The sequence below is a fragment of the Periplaneta americana genome, chromosome 6 (genome assembly GCF_040183065.1).
Source record: "Periplaneta americana isolate PAMFEO1 chromosome 6, P.americana_PAMFEO1_priV1, whole genome shotgun sequence".
In the NCBI taxonomy this organism is placed as follows: domain Eukaryota; kingdom Metazoa; phylum Arthropoda; class Insecta; order Blattodea; family Blattidae; genus Periplaneta; species Periplaneta americana.
Genome location: NC_091122.1, coordinates 34,353,309 through 34,376,448, shown reverse-complemented (window position 1 = coordinate 34,376,448; position 23,140 = coordinate 34,353,309). Strand labels below are relative to the sequence as shown.

The 23,140-nt window shown below is 36.4% G+C and overlaps 2 protein-coding genes across 2 annotated transcripts in view; one reads left to right on the top strand and one right to left on the bottom strand.

The window, feature by feature from the left end:
* LOC138701188 (uncharacterized) overlaps window positions 1-22,816 on the bottom strand; it is a 50,330-nt gene extending 27,514 nt beyond the window's left edge. Inside the window, exon 1 of the mRNA XM_069827819.1 lies at window positions 22,629-22,816. Coding sequence (XP_069683920.1) covers window positions 22,629-22,742 — 114 coding nt within the window. The 5' untranslated portion in view covers window positions 22,743-22,816. The remainder of the gene's footprint in view (window positions 1-22,628) is intronic.
* l(2)05287 (WD repeat-containing protein l(2)05287) overlaps window positions 1-23,140 on the top strand; it is a 154,843-nt gene that overhangs the window by 61,606 nt on the left and 70,097 nt on the right. The gene's annotated exons all lie outside the window — the stretch shown is intronic.

Here is a 23,140-nt window from a genome sequence, read left to right as displayed (position 1 = left end):
TTTCGTCCCGAAATATATCCTTTCTTGGGTAGGTAAGAGGGCTTTTTAAATCTGCGTATTTCAAATTGTAAACTTCCCCAGCAGAAGTTTTTTTTAGAGAAGTGAAAATGAATAAATTCCTTAAATATGAAGATTTATGTAATACCAAGCCATAATATGTAATGTGGGGTAAATATGTAAAAAATATGTAGTATCAAATTTTAATATATTAATGGTAATTACAAGATTCGCAAAGATTTGTTATTTATATACGGTTAGATTGAAAGGAATATAATATGTAATTACATAAAAATCCGGACTCTAGCTATGAAGAAAAGGATTATTTGTCTCTCTTTTGAATGACAAAATAATATAAGCGAGAACCGAATTGTTGCGAAATAACTAAAACCTACGTAAAGTTTTGTGTCATTTTCAGCATACCGATTATTTTTATAAATATAATATGCATGCAAAATATTTATCATCGAAACATGTATTTCTATCCTTAATCAAACGTACGTATAATCATCAGCCAAGACGCAGTTATTGCCGAAGAATATTGCTTCAGCGTTACGTTGTATTCTAGAGTGCTATATTCAATATGCATTTTGCATGTAAATCTGGGCTCTAGCGATACATGTACGTGAACACGGACTGTCCACTCAAGGGAGTTTGTTCGTGAGTCACTTGCCCATTACGTGCACTTGACTTGATCGTCTCAAGTGCTTTCGCCTCTACACAGTGTTTTTCTCGAATGTAACACGCAGTTCCAACTGGGAATATTATGAGCGGCACCCGCTGAAGTCCTGTGGATACCGGCTGACCTCGCAGATCTCTGGTGCATTTAATGATGCTATTTATGAACCACTTCTTCTATGTGGCGTCCTTGGATATCACTGTATGGCTCTCTCAGAGTGCAGAGAAAATATGGTAATATCTAGGGACCGTATTGTCTGTCCCAGGGCGTACAGAGATAAGGTTAGTTGTTCATAGACTATTGGCGTGACGTCATTTGGCGCGTGACACAGGAACTATCAGGAAACACTTGCATCTTGTTTGTGCTGCAGTTGTCATTCTATGCATGATCCAAAACTAGACCTCGAAGACTGTTGAAAATCCATTGTATTGATGAATAATGATTCTTTGAAAATGTATTCTACTGATAAAGAATGATTCTACGATGATCTTTCCTACAATTTAAATCATTTTTTTTCATTTTTTTTTTATTGATACTGGCAGAGTTAATGCCATAAGTCTTTCTCTTTCACTCAACCAATATAAAAATACATAGCAAATATAAATAACATCTATACAGAAAAAAGCGAAATCATCATCATAATAATAATAATAATAATAATAATAATAATAATAATAATAATAATAATAATAAGAGCAAAATTTATATGTTTAGTTACATGCAATTCTGATAGTTGAACAATTAGAATTTAGTGTTAAAAGAGACAATTTGGATCGAAGGAATGATTAACATTAATGAAAGAAAATTGATATATTAAGAATAAATATTATACAAAAGTAATATTGGGTGTTCATTTCAAAGTGTGTCATGACGTCACTGTTGTGAGTCAGCGATTTGAAGCGAGTTTCAGCTTTTATGTCAGAGAAGTTGCCTATTATTCAAGGCGTTCAATCTGAACTTGAGAACGCGTACGGTATAACTTGAACGTCGTAGCAACAGATGGCGGTCTGTAAAGTCTGTGTGCTACCATAACCTCTTTCGAACTGTTTTGCGCGGGCAAGTCGTACGCAGGGTATTTGTTATCGTCGGTTGCGTACCGCAACATTCCACAACACAAATCAAATGTTCCGTGTCCATGTTGACCGTCCAAGTTAATGTCAACAAATACGTAAGTAATCGTCTTAACCCTCTCGCCATATCCCGAGAGTAAGAAAAAATTTCACCTCAGTACGTGTTTCCAAACAGTTCACATTCCTGCCACTACCGGCATTACCGTACATATCGGTAAATACTCTTCAGAATGAACGCCGTACTTGCTAGGCAACTTCTCTGGCACATAGGTAATACGCCTTTGCGGAAGTGTAGGAAGATTGAATTCTCTAGGCTCATCGGCTAGCCACATGACGGCATACGGCGAGCCATGACACACTTTGAACTGAACACGCAGTATTTGAGGAAAGATCAGAATATGACGAAAAGTCTTTCTGACAATCGGCTTTTGAAAGTAGTCATTGTTTAACACCCTTTACACTATGTACACTAAAATACTCCCTTTCACTATTTACAGTATCATAAAGAATAAATGCTGACATTGATCCAGCATTATTTACACAATTTAAAAAGAAAGTAGGCCGTAGCATTATGATGAAATACCTTGCATTACAATACACAAGATGCTCTTTATCACCTACCCTGTTCAACATCTACTTGGAGGAATTAGTGAAGAACTGTTTTCAGAACATGGCAGGAGATGGAAGATGTAATGGAAGAATTACAACTAGAACCTATAATTAATCACGTAAAACATCGGAACAACGGGATAAATCATCCGCGTCGCATGCGTAGAAATAGAATCCCAAAAGTCATGCTCCACTATCGTCCAAACGGGAAGAGATCTCTCGGTTGTCCAAAGAAGCGCTGGATTAAAAATTCAACTGTGAGATCGTAACGGGCCATATGGCCTAATACTTGAAGGGAAGAAGAAGAATATTTCAACACATGCGTGTATCTTCCGAATTATTGCAAGTAGAATGGCTGCATCTCTAGATATAAGTTATAATTTTGAATCGTGTTTGTTGTAGGCCTACATTAACTTTTTATAGTCTTAAGTCACCGTATTGTATTTTAGTAAGTAGTGTAATATGGTTGGTTACGAGCTGTCTGTTTCTGTGATCAGCGCTCTGTATGCATATTGCTTTTGTGACGTAGGCATCTACGAGCGTGTCAGATGTTGAATTCAATGTCAATGTCAGTAAACAAGTATGGCGTGCCCACGAAACACGTGATTCGGTTCTGTTGAGTTTTAGAGAACTGATTAAGCTTTTCTTTTGAAGTCCTGTAAGAATGCAATGGGTGTAATATAATATAAGTTAAATCAGTTTTATAGGTTTAAGGAATGGTGTTTCTTGTAACACATAATTTTGTTCGAACATATATCGTGGAATGGAGGATATTATCGTCATTATTTTGGAACTATTACTGGTTCCATCTTCAGCTAAGACGGCCAAGTATGGTTTCTGACTTCTTGGTGTTCCAAATTCTTGGACAGCGGAAAGACAGACACAGACTGTCAGCCGAAGGCGGGAATGTGAAGGTGCCATGTAAATTTCAGACGTCATTTTGCCACCTACTGGGAGTAACGTACTCAGCTTGTCATGCCAAGCTATCTTTGACAACTAATATTTTTGGAACTGGTTTCCAGCAATTTTAGTGCAGACGACATCTTGAGGTGGGATGAAGTGTGTATGATAGATTTAATTTGAACAACGATATACTGATCCATTTACGAAGATGGCCCGATTCATAACACTCCTACGCATACACAGTCATGCGATCTTGGAAGATTATTTTTACTTGGTTTCTAGGCATAATCTGCTCGTAACAACATTGTATGCAATTTATTTCTCTGGCTTTGCCCTTACAGAATACTACATTTGTTACATTAGTTTTCTGTATAAGAATTAATAATTTTATTATACAAATCTCAATTGAAGAGAGTGATCCCAAATTCGCTCAGTCCATTTTAACATTTTTATGATCTATACATATATATGATTTTTTGTTGGGGTTTCGTAAAAGCTCTTTTTTACGGTGATGGGTTACATCCCTTTGTCCAACCCCCAAGCTGGAGGACCACCCCTTGTCGGCTCCGATTGTTCTTTAATGGTTGTGAATCTTGGACTCACACTTTAAGAGAGAAACAGAGGTTAAGGGTGTTTGAGAATAAGATGCTTAGGAAAATATTTGAGGCTAAGAGGGATGAAGTTACAGGAGAATGGAGAAAGTTACGCAACTCAGAACTGCACGCATTATATTCTAACACCTAACATAATTAGGAACATTAAATCCAGACGTTTGAGATGGGCAGGGCATGTAGGACGTATGGATGAATCCAGAAATGCATATAGAGTGTTAGTTGGAAGACCCGAGGGAAAAAGACCTTTGGGGAGGCGAGACGTAAATGGGAGGATAATATGAAAATGTATTTGAGGGAGGTGGGATATGATAGGACTAGACTGATCTTGCTCAGGATAGTGATCGATGGCGGGCTTAAGTGAGGGCGGCAATGAACTTCCTGGTTCCTTAAAAGCCATTTATAAGTAAGTAGGCTAAGTAAATATGATTTTTAGAGACATGTCATATTTTAAGCTTATTTTCTTCCAAAACAACGCCAATTCTTGTCTAAAAGTTTGTGTTATTTTGGGATTACACTCTTCAGTCATCATTAATTAAAAGTGGCGTTCGTCAGAAAACAGACTGTATTCGGGTAAATGCTGTCAGCCTTTTGCTGTTACAGATTGAACGCGACTGCCGAGGAAGTAGTGTATACATCTCCTGGGGTCGAGCGTGGGAAGGTTTTATGTTGCGTAGTATGGTAAAATAACACAGGTTGAAGGGACATCAAGGTTAGAGCATTAGTGTACAGCTGACTTCCATTCAGCGCGTTTCAGTTTAGTTCGTGCCAATGCAGTAGCCTACACATCAGAATAGTGGATCTTCACTTACGTTACGTACGAATATATTACAAAGAAATCATAAGGGGTAACGCGAGAACCCCGAAATAAACTCCTCGCACCCGCTTTGTTCACCAGGAATTCCTTCGTGACCCAGACGAGGATCGAATCCTGGTCGCCACACTGGAAGGCAGTGTACTACAATGAGAAAGTATATGTCATCTTTCTGAGATTAATTTTGTTCCCACTACATTTTTCGTTTAAATTTTACTAAATAGGATAAATTAAATGAATCACTTCGTATATGAGCTTATTGTTCTGTAAAACTATCTGATCGTCTGCATTTAAACGCAGAGGAATTGTTCCGCATATGACGGCTCAGTATTGATAGGGCTAATTAAAAAGTTGAACGCGATAGCTGTGACTCATTTTACTCTTCTACAATGAATTCTTGTGCGCTATAAACTGTACTAAAAGAGGCAAGATAATTACTTTCTGTATTCTGATCCTCAGCGGTCTGGAAAGCATGAGCACACACGGTATGTTTGTAAATAAAACAGTTCCACGGCCACCACAAGCCTTGACCGACCATTCAATCAATCATTCGCAGACGACAGTTGCAATCACTCAAAAGTGCTATAGGTTGTAATAACACACGCGAGTAGCGGTGTGCCTCCGAAGCGGCAACTCCTGTTTGATGAAAGGAGGTGAAGAAACCACCGTGAATTGTTTCATGGCGACTTACAAACCCAAGGTGATGGTTTCCAACTTTACATGACGTCAACTCGAACTTTGATACTTTTAGTTTTCGCTTTACATTATTTTATGCAATTTATTGAACACTGCTAAAATCGGCAAGTTGCTAGGTATATCAGAGTTCAAGTAGTTTGCGTGTACAAATATCGTCATAATACTACAAAGCAAGTTCCTTTCTAATGCCTTCTTGCCAGCCAGTTCATAATCTTGTCATATCATACTAGTCGGTGACTCAGGAGAAGACGAGAGCGGACTGAGGAGGAAGGGATGTGAACAGATAACGTATGACAACACGTTCAATATTTGTACTGTAGTAAGCGGAAACATTAGGTCGCCTTCTGTTCAACTTAGCTTTAATTTCCATACGCATTGTTACTCATGTTTCCTGCACGAGTAATAACCTGGCTACTGGGATGCTTATCTGAGCGATGTTTATAATAATCAACAGCGATAGTCAAGAAGGTCACATTCTTTCCGCTCGTCTTCTCCTGAGTAATGGACAGTAGATCAGGGATACAGAACTGGCGAGAGAGGGGTGGAAAACATGGGGAAAGCATTGGTTCCCCGTCCACAGTCCACCGACGTTGAATGACGTATCTGTGGCCCGTACGCAACCAGGCTTCGAGACTTCGGACCCAATAGAGCAGTTCAGTGGGAAATCCGCATAACGACGTACTGAGTATAGTAGTAAAGCATACAGTGGGTTGGGGTACTGTAGAATGAATGCCAACAAATACGCAAAGAAAAACGCTCTGGATTTGAAGGTTCTGGCAAATGATTTGGTTTTCATAAAACCCACTTTGAAACTGTTTGAAACTATTACACGGTTAGAAAAGTCAGAGCAAGAGATGCCGGAAACCCTCAAATTAATTGAGGAAATGACACAGAGAATTAATGAGACACCAAGTACACCGATTACTGAACGTGTAGAACAGAAGTGGAAATAATTTTATATAGAAATAACGGATATGGAACATTGTGTAGCTAATATAAACAGCAAATTAGTGGACATAGTCACCCGAGAATAAAAGACTGTCTCTTAGAGACTGTAATGATGTTAGGTTTCTTCGTTTTGCTCCTATCACGTCATGCGACGTAGAGCGCAGCTTTTCATAGTACAAACTTTGTTTGGCAGATAACCGAAAAAGATTTACGTTTGAAACACTGAGAATGTATCTTGTAGTACATTGCAATTCGGTACTGTAACTGCACTTCCTAAAGACGACCAATAGGATAAATGAAGAAATTAAAATTTCTACATGTTTATTTCCACCATTAACACTGTATATAATTAAACACAAATGCTTATAAAAGCCAGGAGAATAAATGCTTTTCACATTCTTTTTACGTTGTCATTGTGTAATATATATTTACTTTCAGAATGTACATATGTGTGTGTTTCCCCATACTACCGTACTCTACTCTAAATAGCAACGTTGTTACCTCAACACATCTCTACCTTTGACTACCTGCAGCGAGTCAACAGCCTATAGTATATGCACAGTAAATTTATTTTATCGGGTCCCAAGACTCGAAGCCTAGCAATCACATAAGACAGACACTGAATACAAATCCCCTCCCCTACCAAGTCAATGACGTGGGAATGGAAGGAAGGGAAGAGTGACGTATTCCGTTGAGTGACGTAACGGCACAATTGTCGCCCAGTTCTGCAAGCCTGTCATAGATAATGAAAAAGAATTTTTTGCCGGCGGGGGGAGAGATTTTGTGTTAAAATCATTAATCGCTGATTTCTTGATATTGTTTAAAAAAAAAACGGATTTCTTATTATAGGATAACGTAATAATAAGTTACGTATTTACTGCGATGTTTTAGTAACATTTTAGTTATAGAAGTACAGGTTTTGATTAATTGTCTAAATATGAATTGTAGACTTCATTAAACTATAGTAGCTTGGCTGTGAAAACAGGCAACACTACAGAAAAGGCATCTCAGATAGAATTACAACCACCTCTGCAAGTCTTTAAAGTGAAGGCGTACGTAATGCTATATTTATGGTTTGCAGCTATAATACATGTTGCATTTAATTTGGTCGAAATACTCAAAATTCTCGACAGGTTGTATCAATAACATTTGATAAAATTGTATTGTATTGATCTAGTCTATAACTCGTGTTAATTACTGCAATCCGTTTCCTTTCACCTTGTATACTGAATTCGAATAAATCGTCATACCGGTTGTTCTGTATGATTATGAAACTTAGACTCTCACTTTGAGAGAGAAACAGAGGTTAAGGATATTCGAGAATAAAGTGCTTAGAAAAAATATTTGGGACTAAGAGGGTTGAAGTTACAGGAGAATGGAGAAAGTTACGCAACGCAGAACTGCACGCATTGTATTCTTCACCTGACATAATTAGGAACATGAAATCCAAACGTTTGAGATGGGCAGGGCATGTAGCACGTATGGGCGAATCCAGAAATGCATATAGAGTGTTAGTTGGGAGACCTGAGGAAAGAAGACCGAGACGCAGATTGGAGGATAATATTAAAATGGATTTGAGGGATGTGAGGTATTATGCTAGGGACCAGATTAATTTTGCTCAGGATAGGGATCGATTGTGGGTTTATGTGAACCTCCGGGTTCCTGAAGGGAACTAGGTAGTGATTAGGGGTCAAAAATCCGATCTTTTATTTTGTGTTTAAAAAAGTTCAAAACATGCTCATTTAAACAATACTTTATAGTATATATTGTGGTGGTGTCTCTGCAGGTAAGCCCTTTGAATGCCTTCTTTAAATTTGGCGGCTCATGTAATTCATACATTCTTCTTTTTTTTTTTTTTTTTTAATGCAATTTTCAGTAAGTTGATATATTTCAAAGTAAACTGCATTTTTCTCTGAAACTGCTAAATCTATTTATATGAAATTTTTACAGTATTTTCCGCAGCCTTTGTTCTACAAAGTAGACCTACTAGTTTATGAATATCATAGACACAACATGAGAAAAAATGTATATGCTTTGAAATAAATGGCAAAAATTATTAATCAAAGTTCAATATTTTTTTCTGTTTCACTGAGGGTGAAATATTTCACTAAATTTTGCTTTATAATTTACAACATACATCACTTGATAACTTTAAAAAATACAAGGTATATAAGTGAAGATTGTAGCAAGTAATGTGCACCTGAAGATAGAAGTACATTTAGCAAAACGGGAAAACAGGTTATCAGTTAGGGGCTTTCTTTTGCACTTACATCCGAAACTAATTAGCTGTCTTTCATACCACTGAATTCAGAATGATTTATTGTTTAATCATGGAAGTTTTTATTCTAATATGAACACTAAAATCCTAGAAATATTCAACTAAACTTCTATACTGAAATTCTTTAATCGCATAGGCATCACTACCCACTACCCTTAAAGGTAATTTGTAAACAAGTAAATATTTTAAGCAAAATTACTGTATGGTAGAGACGACATGCCAAGAGGCACGATTTGTTACCAGGGATTTGAAAATATGTAACTGTATTTCTTACAGTATCACAATAGTTTCTGTGTTTCATAATGTAACTAGAAAATAAATAAATTCCGACGATAAGAATCTTACTTCTGCTTTTGCAAGGGTTTTCTGCATATTGTTAATCATCTTCCATCTTCATGAGTAAAGTTTGTCGTTTGCTGTTCTGAAGAGAATCTCCTTAATAAATCGGGAATGCTTTGTTTTGTCGAGATTCTGTTTTGCTTTGCCAGAAAGGCAGAACAGTGCACAAGAGACCTTATATAAACGCGTCCTCTTGTATGGCTGCTCTGATTTCTGTTGTCTAAATGAATTCCAAGTGTCACCAAGAAGGGCGGAAATAGCTTCCTATTCTTGCAGAAGCGATCGTTGCATTCCGATACCCGACAAATAATGAAATGATATCTTATATCTGGAATTGAAAATCAATCGTATTGTTCTCAGCAAGCCCGAACTGAGTAGGGTGAAATATAGATGTAATGATTTAATGCTTTCTAGGTTCCATTTACCTTCCTTCTTGTTGTAGTAGTTCACTTCACAAATATGGAACAACTGGAAAACGCTAGAGAGATGAAATCTCAAAAGACGTGGGCAAACAGCTAAATTTTATGCATCGCACGTAATGACCTCAATATTGTAATCATAAGTTGTCGCGGGTCGATGTTATTGCCGTGAAATATGCAAGTTTACCCCTTGATTGTGAATGCTAACTTAATTATTTTAGTACTATGAAAGCCTATAGTGAAAACTTTTTTTTTTGGTCACAATATATGTTCTTAGTAGTGAATAGGCTTGCCATCTTTCGTAAGTAAAAATTAGGGACATAAACTTTACTGACAATTTGGTTGCAGTAATTATTTACACCTATCAATCAACATATTCAACAGTAGTACTTCTATAACTATGTATGAGGAGGTTAGAAGCCAAGGGGTATAAGTGCACTTAAGTTATATTTAAGAAAACGTGGTTGAAAGTACTTAAGTCTTCGTAAATTCAGTGAATTTTTTAATTTCATTTCTAGTGTATGATGTGGTTAAAAGATATATCCCTTTGCCACTAAAATTTGATATGCCTTAGCTTGCCTTGGATGCACTTACTGTAACTCATATTCTTAGAAATGTCACTTGTACCCCTTGACTTCTCACCCCCTCAATATATACCTGTAACAGAACCAGCGTATTTAATATGTAAAAAAATTACAAAAAGAACTTACCAAAATGACCACAAAACAAGTTGAAAAGCAGTATAAATTCCTTATAAAAGAAATGTTAACTTGTGGGTTGCTAAGATCCCATCATATTGATGTAATTACTAACATAATATAAACTAACCTAACTTAACGTAACCTGAGCTAACCCGAACTAACCTAACCTACCTATACAAAAGATTTCAGCCAATTTTCTCGGAAAACACAGAGACGTTTACGTGATTTATCACCAGAGCTATCTGATCTTATTACGCTTGAGGGGCTGCGGTATTTTACAAGTCTTTGTCGTTGCCCTCGGTGATATCTACAGTATATCTATCGTAGAAATGGTCGAATACATTTTTTTCTCTCTCTCTTTTCCGCCGAAACCAATGAATGAGGCATCAAGTGGAACAAAGTGGACATAATACTGAATGGCGCCAAACTAAAGTCAAAATGCATAAGATGAGCACAGAACAGATGATTCATTAAGTACTCTATAAGCTGTGATCAAGCCTGCCCTAACTTGTGTATTATGATCATTGCACCAGTAAAGGTTGTTTCACAATAAACCGAGAACGGAAACGAGAACTAGAACGGAAATAATGTTAAAATAAATGTATTTAAATGTGAGAATTCATAATAAACTATTGTGAATGCTCACTTTTAAATACATTTATTTTAACCATATTTACGCTCTCGTTCTCGTTTCCGTTCCCGGTTTGTGAATCACATCGAGAATTAAATTTCTGCATTAAATATGCATACTAGAGTCATTTCTCCGTTTCGTCACCTATTGGAAGCATGTCTGTATGGGACTGCGCGGAAATATCTTCAAATCCAGACTAATCCAACAATATGATAGAAACGAAAATCAGCTGTAAAAGTCACATATGCCATGAAACCGGGACATTTTGATGCGTGTGCAAATTATTTCGGGACGCGGGACACAATGGTCGAAATCGGGACTGTCCCGGGAAATATGGGACTGTTGGCAAGCCTAGTAGTGAAGCACTTTGCGTGTTTGTAAATTTCAAACTAACAGCCTACACTTGACATTAAAATGTGTCAATGTGAAAATAATAGAAAGTAATATAGTCTGTTAATAGACTATAGTTTGTATAGTCCACCATTGTGGATATCATGTTCGCTTCCCAACTGAGTGGTCCGTGGTTCGATTCACGGTATGGGAAATGGAATATATTTATTAGAATTGGGTCGATTTGTTAACGAATCGTTCATTCGAACTACTAATAATAAAGAATCGTAAGAATCGGTTCGTGGTATGAATGAATCGTCGTTCGAAAGAATCATAACAAATCGGCATGGTATCGTAAACAACAATACGATTCGAGTCCACACCTGTGGAGTAACGGGCAGCGCGTCTGGCCGCGAAACCAGGTGGCCCGAGTTCGAATCCCGGTCGGGGCAAGTTACCTGGTTGAGGTTTTTTCGGGGTTTTCCCTCAACCCAATACGAGCAAATGCTGGGCAACTTTCGGTGCTGGACCCCGGACTCATTTCACCGGCATTATCACCTTCATATCATTCAGACGCTAAATAACCTAGATGTTGATACAGCGTCGTAAAATAACCTAATAAAATAAAAAAAACGATTCGATTTTATTTACTTGTTTGAGGTAACCTGTCAGTGGTCATTCAGCATTGTATTCTTCACCTAACATAATTAGGAACATTAAACCCAGACGTTTGAGGTGGGCAGGGCATGTAGCACGTATGGGCGAATCCAGAAATGCATATAGAGTGTTAGTTGGGAAACCGAAGGGAAAAAGACCTTTGGAGAAGCCGAGACGTAGATGGGAGGATAATATTAAAATGGATTTGAGGATGGTAGAGACTGGAATAATCTTGCTCAGGATAGGGATCGATGGCGAGCTTATGTGAGGGCGGCAATGAACCTCCGGGTTCCTTAAAAGCCCTGAGTAAGTGAGTATAATATGAACGTAACAAAAAAGAGAGAGAGAGAACTTAAATTTCCCACATTTAAAAAACGAAGATACTGTTTGTCTTTTAGACATTGAATGAGGCCTGATGTTTCTACGTGCAATCCTACAACCCAAGTGACAAATTATCGTAAATCCGATGTAAAATAAAAGCAGTTAGTAGGAGTAGTGTGAGGAATTGAGGAATAGAAAGGATCGCTTGTTTGAATGTTCCCGATATTGAGACAGAACTTTTGCTGCTTGTATTTGTAAGTCTGCATTCGTTATTGAAAATGTCCGCTATAGAGAAGTTGTTTTCTCATTGATTAGAGCATGTGTAAGTCTGCCGGGAATTTTAAACTCACCGTTAAATGAAATATCTCTTTATGAGAGTATTTTTATTTGAAAATAAGCCCAGTACGATTGTTACCTACTCTATCCAAGCCAAGGACCACACTAATGTACATCACTGTACCACCGTGGCAAAGAGAAAAGATCAAGTACACATTGCGCACCCTGCACAATTCATAACTGTGATGCAATTCAGCCCATGTCTCTTGTAACATAAGACTGGTGACTTGTCGAAAAGCTTGAGTAATTTTTACTCTCAGATCATCAATGTTCCTGAGTTTCTGTGAATAGACAATGTCTTTAACAAAACCCCACACGAAGAGGTCAGGAGGGGTTAGATCTGGGGAGTTTGGGGACCAAGCCAAGAAATAGCTGCTTCAAGTATGGGCTTCGCCTGCGACCTCCTGCATGTTTTTTTTTTTTTAACACAGAACCTGGTTCTACAAATGTTCGATACCACAATATTATGGAATCGTATTTAGGTACATTACGCACACCATACTCACGTCGAAATTTCCTTTGAACTCTTTTAACACTCTCAAATTATGCATACCAAAGAACACATTGACAATCTACAGAAAATTACAATTAAATCCAATTTCATAATAAAATTTCAAATAATAATCCAATAATAAATATAAATGTAATCCATCTCCACCAAAACATAAACTGCATCTGGTCGCTGTTGATTTGTAGTAGCCATTTTAATCATCTACGATTTTCATTTGTCCTTACAGATTATGCATAGTTAATTGGCATATATGGAAACCCCCACCTTTTAATCATAATATAACCAGCAAGAAAATTTTCCTACTATCATAATAGTAGTAGTATATCCTTTCACTCATTATGTGGAGCATAGAGCCTCAGTGAGAACCTTCCAACGGACACGATTTGCTGCCGTAGCCTTCACTTCTCTTCAGACTTTCCCACCTCTTCATTAACCGTTCTTCTCCATGTCCCTCTTGGTCGCCCCACCTTCCTAGCTCCTTGGGGATTCCATTCCAATGCTTGTCTTTCTATAGTCTCATTAGGTTTTCTCAGAGTATGTTCTATCCACCTCCATTTCCGTCTTTTAATTTGAATCTCTATTGGTTCTTCTTCTGTTAGTCTCCATAAATTTTCGTTACTTATTATCATTGGCCAGTAGATAATTAAAATCTTCCTCAGACACATGTTTATAAAGGATTGCAACTTTATTATAATTGTATTGTTTGATAGCCAGGTTTCAGATCCATATAACAGGACAGCTTTAACATTGCTCCTGAAGATACTATCATAATAGCTTTACTTACTTACTTACAAATGGCTTTTAAGGAACCCGAAGGTTCATTGCCGCCCTCACATAAGCCCGCCATCGGTCCCTATCCTGTGCAAGATTAATCCAGTCTCTATCATCATATCCCACCTCCCTCAAATCCATTTTAATATTATCCTCCCATCTACGTCTCGGCCTCTCCAAAGGTCTTTTTCCCTCCGGTCTCCCAACTAACACTGTATATGCATTTCTGGATTCGCCCATACGTGCTACATGCCCTGCCCAACTCAAACGTCTGGATTTAATGTTCCTAATTATGTCAGGTGAAGAATACAATACGTGCAGTTCTGCGTTGTATAACTTTCTCCATTCTCCTGTAACTTCATCCCGCTTAGCCCCAAATATTTTCCTAAGCACCTTATTCTCAAACACCCTTAACCTATGTTCCTCTCTCAGAGTGAGAGTCCAAGTTTCACAACTATACAGAACAACCGGTAATATAACTGTTTTATAAATTCTAACTTATAAATCATAATAGCTTTGTAATAATAAATTAATATTATCCATACCCAAACGGATGAGACTGTATTATCTAAGTATCAGAATTTCTGTCTGATAAAAATAAGAATAATGTCCAAGAAATGTGAAATTCTCAGAAACAAAAACATTAATTATTTAGTTACTATTGAGGAAATTGCTGCTGCGACATTGGGTACTCGCCCCTAGTGTTTGGACGTTTTCCATTCTAACATAATCTAACTGCAGCTCTATGTACATACTAGCCGTATAAGAGTAATTTTTCAGGAGCCATGGCGAAAATACGCGTCGTCTAGATGTCATTCAGACTTTTACCACCTTTACTCTGATGTCGTAGACAAAAATGAATGTATTTAGCCTCTATACTTGCAACAGTAAAGCAACGTATTGTCGAGGTCATGAAACTTTTTTTTTAGTTGGTTATTTAACGACGTTGTATCAGCTATTAGGTCATGAAACTGATGCAAAGACAATGCTGCTGGTGCGCTCTGATTTCATAAGAACAAAACTGAATGTTTTTAAACACCAGCGACAATGAAGTCTCGTGGAGTGTAAATTTTCATTTCAACAAGTTTTACTGCGCTATTAAGCGAAGAAGCAGTACAAATGATCGTAACACGTCAAGTTTAATCGCCGACATACTGAAAGAAAAAAAGTACGTAGACTAATGAAAAAATGGGTTTCTGATAACGTTTTTTGAGAAATCGTTTTAAATTATTTTCATTTAATTCGTATTATTAAGCCTCTAAAATTTATTTTTTACTGCATATATTTCAAATATATGTCATTGGGAAAGTCCAGGATAACAAAGAAGGCTTGGAATTGAACGGGTTACATCAGCTGCTTGTCTATGCGGATGACGTGAATATGTTAGGAGAAAATCCACAAACGATTAGGGAAAACACGGGAATTTTACTGGAAGCAAGTAAAGCGATAGGTTTGGAAGTAAATCCCGAAAAGACAAAGTATATGATTATGTTTCGTGACGGGAATATTGTACGAAATGGAAATATAAAAATTTGAAATTTATCTTTTGAAGAGGTGGAGAAGTTCAAATATCTGGGAGCAACAGTAACAAATATAAACGATACTCGGGAGGAAATTAAACACAAAATAAATATGGGAAATGCCTGTTATTATTCGGTTGAGAAGCTTTTATCATCCAGTCTGCTGTCAAAAAATCTGAAAGTTAGAATTTATAAAACAGTTATATTACCGGTTGTTCTTTATGGTTGTGAAACTTGGACTCTCACTTTGAGAGAGGAACATAGGTTAAGGGTGTTTGAGAATAAGGTGCTTAGGAAAATATTTTGAGTTAAGAGAGATGAAGTTACAGGAGAATGGAGAAAGTTACACAACGCAGAACTGCACGCATTGTATTCTTCACCTGACATAATTAGGAACATTTATTCCAGACGTTTGAGATGGGCAGGGCATGTAGCACGTATGGGCGAATCCAGAAATGCATATAGAGTGTTAGTTGGGAGGCTGGAGGGGAAAAGACCTTTAGGGAGGCCGAGACGTAGATGGGAAGATAATATTAAAATGGATTTGAGGGAGGTGGGATATGATGATAGAGAATGGATTAATCTTGCTCAGGAAAGGGACCAATGGCGGGCTTAGGCCTATGTGAGGGCGGCAATGAGGCTCCGAGTTCCTTAAAAGCCAGTAAGTAAGTAAATATACCCAAGAAAAAATGAAAACAAAGAACTGTTTCCTCTCTTTCACCCTGAGTACTTCGGTTATTGTTTACATCATGGGCGGTTCTTATTTTGGATAAACTCTAAATGTGTGTAAGACTCCTTAACTTAAAGTAAACGATACTTAAATTTAGTCACTGCTTAAGAAGAGCTCGGTCGTTCGGCTACTCAATCATTCACAGAAAAGGATTAGTAAGCACAATAAGCCTCAGGCAACAGTGCAAGCCTTCGGGTCCCTCCTTTGTACAAGAGAAAAAAACTCCTTAAGAAAGTAGGCGTTATCGAGAGGGTACACCAAACTCCCTCGTCCCTCGTAGGCTATTGAGTAACATCAAGCAAGGCTAAATATCTAATAGCGAATTATTTTTTTGGAGTTGTACTTACATTTTATTTATAATTATTTTATAGATTTGATCCATTGCGGTATATACAATCCCACCCTCTTTCACCTCTTCAGCGTCCCTTCCTCATCCCCTATCTACAGACTAGAAACGTAATTACGTTAGAAGTACAACTAATTATTTTTAGTAATAGAATTATACAGCGCAGTCAAATTCCCTGAAAATTGTCTTTACAAACTATAATTTGCAAGAAACAAGGAACTAGAGAGGCACTTTGTTACGTAATAAAGAGATTTAATTCATGAGAACTCGATAGTATTCAAGAACAGACTTCATAAGTAAGTGATAGTAAAGCTAATCCATTTAACATACTATGACAATTTCATTCGCGTTTTTTGAAGTGTTTGTAGTGTTGCATATTCAGTTCAACAGCCCGCAGCCTCAGGAAAGAAAAGAATGCGAGTAAGAAATACTAGATGTACGTATTTTGTACTAATTGAACCGGAATATTGAGAAACCCCACATGTCTAGAAAGCTAAACTTTTCAGGAGATGCAAAAAAACATCTCAGGTCCTAGATTTGTGCTCAGTTTTTTTTAACACTTTAGCTAAAATGAATGTTGATGGGTAGGGTGACCAGACGACCTCTTTTATCCGGACATGCCCTCTTTTTAGGCATTTGTTCGGGGTCCGGGCATATTTTAAATAATTCAAGAAATGTCCTGCTTTTCGTACTTGTATGCCTGATATTTTGAAGCTATATGATTTGACGCCTTTTAAAAATAATTTTCCTGTAAGCAGCACCGACGGAATATACTTTTTCTGACCTATTTAATAATTATAGTTTCCTTAACTTTCATATGTAGCTAACTGTAAAATCATTATTATTAAGTTTCATCATGATTATTTTGTAATAAGATAGATATTAACATACTTTTAAGTATGGTAAAAGCCTAAATCTGTATTGTAAATATTTTGTTGTTGTTTAGTCAGCTGTCCGAAGACAGATTTGAATCTCATCAATAACACCAATAAGGCATCACTGTTGAGGTAACTAGATTAGAAGATAATGGGGTAGGGTGGCTAGTTCCTTTCCCCCTCCAATGCATACATCGCCGATTAGCTACATATTCCACTAATCAGAGCTGAGATGCACATAAACAGTTCTTCTTCCTCTGACACATATCGTCAAGTGAGATGTAAGGCCTGATAAATAATAGATATAGGCTACATATCATCCAGAATCTCAATCAGAGGTAAAATATTTTGTAATAAAATAGATATTGATGTAATTTAAAGTATAATATAGGTCTAAGCCTAAATCTAAGTATTCACCGGCGTAGCTCAGTCGGCTAAGGCCCTTGCTTGCCGATTCGGAGCTACGCTAGGGTGCGGGTTCGATCTCCGCTTGGGTTGATTATCTGGTTGAATTTTTTTTCCGTGTTTTTCTCCAACCATAAGGCAAATGTCAGAATCCTTGGCCTCATCTCGCCATATATCTCGCCATCACCAATTCCATCAACGCTAAATAACAGTTGATACAGCGTCGTTAAATAATCAAGTAAAAAAAATAAATCTAAGTACATAATATTGTCTGTCCTCATTTTTCGAACAATGCCCTCCGTTTTGAAGCTTTGTGTCCTCTTTTTTTATGGAAATGAATCTGGTCACCCTATTGAATGGGAATATGTGGGGTTTCTCTTCATAATATAATGAGTCTACATGTTTAGAATACGAAATCATATATAATTCACTTTCGTAAAAATGGACATGTGGAGTTTCTCAATATTTTGATTCAATTGTTAACTTCTTGATATAATAATTTTTACCGCTTCAAGTTTATCGTCTTGTTGTTAGATGATGTTTTTAATTAGCTTGAGGTAATTGCAGTATACCATTTTGAGATCATGTAATTTCTAACTTCACAGTAATAAAAAATTTTGTAATCGTAATTCTGATTTGATGCAGAACTAAAACTAATGATACCAAGAAGAGGGTGCTTACTAGAGATGAAGAAAACTAACTGCCGCTCTCGCTCGCTGTTGTTCGTTGCATTTGTCTTTTGAGTCTCGTCTCGTCATTCTCGCTGCGCTTCGAGTCTCGCTCATCATTCTCGAAATAGCATTTGGTCGGCGTGGAAAGATTTCGTAACTTTGAATAACATACATCATTGAAATAAATAACATTATAAATGTTAAAGTGAGACAAAAAGACAAAACAGAACAGTTATCAAAATTTCTGGTTCTATTATATGATATGGTTATATAAATAAAAAAAAAATCACAAATAAATTTGCATTTATAAGAAACATAAAAAATAACTATCTTTTTTACTAGAGATTGCACACTAGATCTCAAACATATGAAAAGAAAATTCCTAGCCTTTTAATAAGGACCTAGTAATTAAATAAAGACTGGGGAACGGATTATTATACACTGAAAGGTAGAGATGATGTTTCAAATAGGTTAGTTGATTATTACCTACGTATATAACAGTTGCCAAAGTAGATAAAAGTTCAGTCAGGCATAAACAACTGTGGCGATTCAAGGCTGCTTCACGTTCGGGACTTCGGGAGTGATCAATCTCAGCGTCTCGAAACACGTTACGTCAACGACGCCACGTATAACATTGTCGGGCGGGTTTTCGGCTTTGCGAGCGCTGTTAGTCTTGCTTTCTCGATCGTTGTTCATCTCTGGTTCTTACCAGTATGAATAAAATCAGAAAATATCTTCTTACCATAGTTGCTATGATTGATTGATTGTTTTGTTTGTTATGTGTAGCTAATTCATTCAAACTTATCAGTTGATAGATAATGATGTGTCTTAATTACGTATTTCGAGGTAGTCTCCATTGCACTATACGTATATTTTTGAGCTTGTTTAATTCCAAACTTCAAACCAGTCAAAATATTTTGTAATTGTAACTCAGTTTACAAATATAAGCGACTTACAGTAATTATCAATTAATTTGATGCTAAATTGCAAATAAACTCTGGCCTAATAGAGAGTTCTTGCAGTATTAATAAAACCAGAAACATTTTTGTGCCGTCTGTAGTTGATGTGTTTTCTAATATATGTTAGTTTTTGTGTATGTTATTCTTTACATTGTGGAAATAATTGTGCACATAACAATCCAGACACCGAGTAACAGATTTCAACTAACCGAAATAAAAACAAGATTATAAATATTGAGAATTCTGAAAGTAAACTAAAAGCGCACATTTCAAACAGAGTCATACCGTGACAAAATGGCGCTCCTGGCAACTTTTTTCTAGCGTCTACGTATCATTTTAAAAACTTTCGTCCATGATTATTCACTTCTTTACTCATAGAGATACAACAATATCATGAAATGATAATAAAAAATCTGATTCCTAAATATAAGAAAGTTTTATTTGAAATTTTTATTCGAGATACAACAATACGAAATGATGATAAAAAATCTAATTCATTAAATATAACAAAGTTTCATTTGAAAATTTTAAGAATATGTCAATATTATTGAAGAGAGAAATTGAAGGGTTCAGAGCCATAGTGGGCCAAGCGCCATTTATTAAAAACAGAGAAAGCAAGGGTTAAAGTTAAGTGAATACCATAGTTTAATGAAGATTGACATATCATTTAGTTTTAATGTGTATACGTTATATTACTTGCTATATGTTTCCATTGAATTATGGTAATAACTTCATTTTAATCCTTGTTTTCTACGGTTTTAGTAAATGGCGCTTGGCCACTATGGTTCTGAACCCTTCAATTGCAGTCAGATTTCACGCAAACATTGGTGTATTATTATGCTTTTTTATTGGTTTATTTTGCGGCGCTTTATCAACTGCGATGGTTATCTAGCGTCTGAATGAAATGAAGGTGATAATGCCAGCGAAATGAGTCCAGAGTCCAGCGCCGAATGTTACACAGCATTTGCTCTTAATGGATTGAGAGAAAACTCAACAAAGTGACTTCTCCCGACCAGAATTTGAACCCAAGCCCGCAGTTTCGCAGTCCGACATGCAGAACAGTACTCCCCGCGGTGTTTTAGTGTAATAAAGTTTTAATTGCTTGTGGCATGGACAATTTATGTACTTCCGTTTCACGATATGTACGATTGATTTTCTGAATGTTAATAACATCAGTCCCTGACGGCCAGCCCAGATTTCATATTTTTAATTCACCTTACTTTAATTATTATTAATAGTAACAACAACGATGATGATAACAATCCCAGGCGCGACAACCAATAGAGGACCATGCCGAACAGCCGACAGTGGTGAACAATCATTCAATCAGTATGATGATATCGTGTGATTAACATTGGGATCCTCCCGGCCGTTACAATTGGTTCGCAGGACCGAATTTTCCTACCTATTGTATATTGTAGCTTATTTGCATCACGGGTGGATACCAGTGCTATGCACTGATTTAAATTTCATGAGAACATTTCTTCTCCTATGAAGATTCGAACCAGCGTTCATTCCGTAACGCGAAAATTACGCATGATATCTAAGACCACGGCGCTACTTCGCGGGACAATTAATGATAGGTATACAGAATGAAAATAAATCTGTAAGACGTTCAAATTAAATTAAAACTTCAAATTATAAGTAACTTTGATGATTCACTATAATGTAATTTTTTTAAGTGTTGTGTCTCACTGTTGTCCCCAAATTTCTATCATGCGGTTCTCTAATGATCAGTGAAGTTTATTTTAATGTCTTTTAAATTGTAATAATTTTATTTATCCCGCAAGATTAAATAAGAACTTGCTGTGGTAAAGATGATACGTACTTTGTAGTTATCTGTTAACGAATTTCTCAACAATTCAGTTTTTTTTATTATGTTAGGAACGTTACTAATCGTTTTAGTTTGCTTTCTTTAATCATACCATGCAAAGAACATAGCATAGTAATCAAATAATTTGGAATGGAATGGAATGGAATGTTTTATTTTCGCTGGCAGAGTTAAGACCATAAGGCCTTCTCTTCCATTCAACCAGCCTTAATCATTACAGTACGTATTTAAATTAGGAATATTTACAATACACTTAAAAGATTATCCAGCAATATTCTTCAGTTAAGTCTTAACGATTAGTACATGTTTATTTAAATTTAGATAAACCTATAAGATAAAGTAGTAACTTAATTTATGAGGTAATTTAATTCGATCAATTATAATTAAGTTGAAATACCTAGTAAAATTATGAGAATTAATTTAATATGAGTTTACTAGAACTATGTTATAGGGAGAAAAATATAAATCTAAAATATATTTATATACTGGAGAATATTAATGTAATGAAATTTTGCCATTAGAGGTTTTGTATTTAGAGAAATTAATGATAATAATAAGAATGGACAGATGTTAGTTTCATTATGAGTAACAAATATTAATCAGTAATTAATCTGTTAAGTAAGAATTTATGTAATTTTGACCTAAATGAAGTTATTGTCCAACAACCCCTTACATCACTCTAACAACTGAAACTGTATAGGATGAAGAATATAAAGATGTCTTGTGGTAGGGTATGAGTAAATTGTTATGATGAGACCTGGTACTTGGCTGATGATATGCACATCCAAATGAAAACATGAATTTTCGTTTTCGCATTGCACACAAAAGATATTTTATGTACAATCCCAAAAGAATAAATGTAAATACCACATATTGGTTAAAAAAACACAATCGTAAAAAAAATCGTTTGAGCCAGTTTTGTGTAAATATAAGTAACTTTTTTTTTAGTAATGACGCGATTTTAAAATATTTTTACTCTACTTATAGTTCATGTGCACCTTTCCGGCGTGAATAGATTCTTATGTACTGAACATGAACAAAATGGGTCCAGTAGAAAAATTGCTGTACACAGACTGCATGCCCAAAATATTTTTTTTGTCATCAATGCTGAAAACTTATATTTTCGCAAAATTCTCGAAATAGACGTTCACAACACCACAGTATTTTGTACTTCTTGTAATTAGAAAGTAAAAAATTACAAATCGAAAAAGTGAAAATATATAAAAATTATACGTGAAGAGTGTGTGGGAATATGTTTTTTAGATACTGATAGTATGTAATAGTGTATAAAAAACTTTGCATCTAAAAGTTATGTCTCACACCACACATGTTCCTAAATCATACATAATAATCCTGTAAAAATTACATAAAGTTATGGCTACAACTTTTGGTGTATTTCGAGTTTAAATATTATTAAAGTTTTTTTTTTTCTGTAAGTTTAATTTCACATCATAATAAATTAAGTTTTGTATTTACCAGTGAGAACTGCCCAATTCATCATTATCACGCTACTGCTAATAAATATTCTCATATAAATATCAGTATTGTACAAGTGACATAGAATTTAACGTCCTTAGATCTCAGTCGTGAGACGAACTCTTAAAAAGCTGGAATGCGTGACGGTAAAACCCTGAGTATGACTTACTTGACGTGTGATAAGTTGTACTTACGTGGTCGGGGTTTCCTATGGGGTGCCCCTCCGCTTGTCTTGCCGTTAGAACCAACAAACAACAACATAGCACAACGAGCGCTGCCCTGCACCACCACCCACCGTACAACTTCATGATCGTGTAGTGTCGCTTGCCGTGCTCACAGAGTTTGACAAGTGGCGCTGATGCTGTCCACGTGCTCCTCTTATATACATGTAGAGGGTTATTTCATAACTCGCTCCCCTCTTCTTCCTATTATCGGTGACAAAAATATAAACTACTCACGATTTTGTTCCCTTAGTCACATGGGTGGGAGATGTGTGGGGAGGGGGCTTTTTGAGTGGGCCGAGGCGACTAGGATACTTCACGCCTACTTAAGTAAATGATCCCTGAATTCTTAACCACCAGCCGCATAACTAGATCACTCCGAAAATAGGCGAGGCTTCGGCGCCGGTACGCGCTTTGCTGTCGAGTCCTCGGACGCTGATTTTCACACACTTTGGCCCCAGAGGACGTGACTCAAGTACAAACGT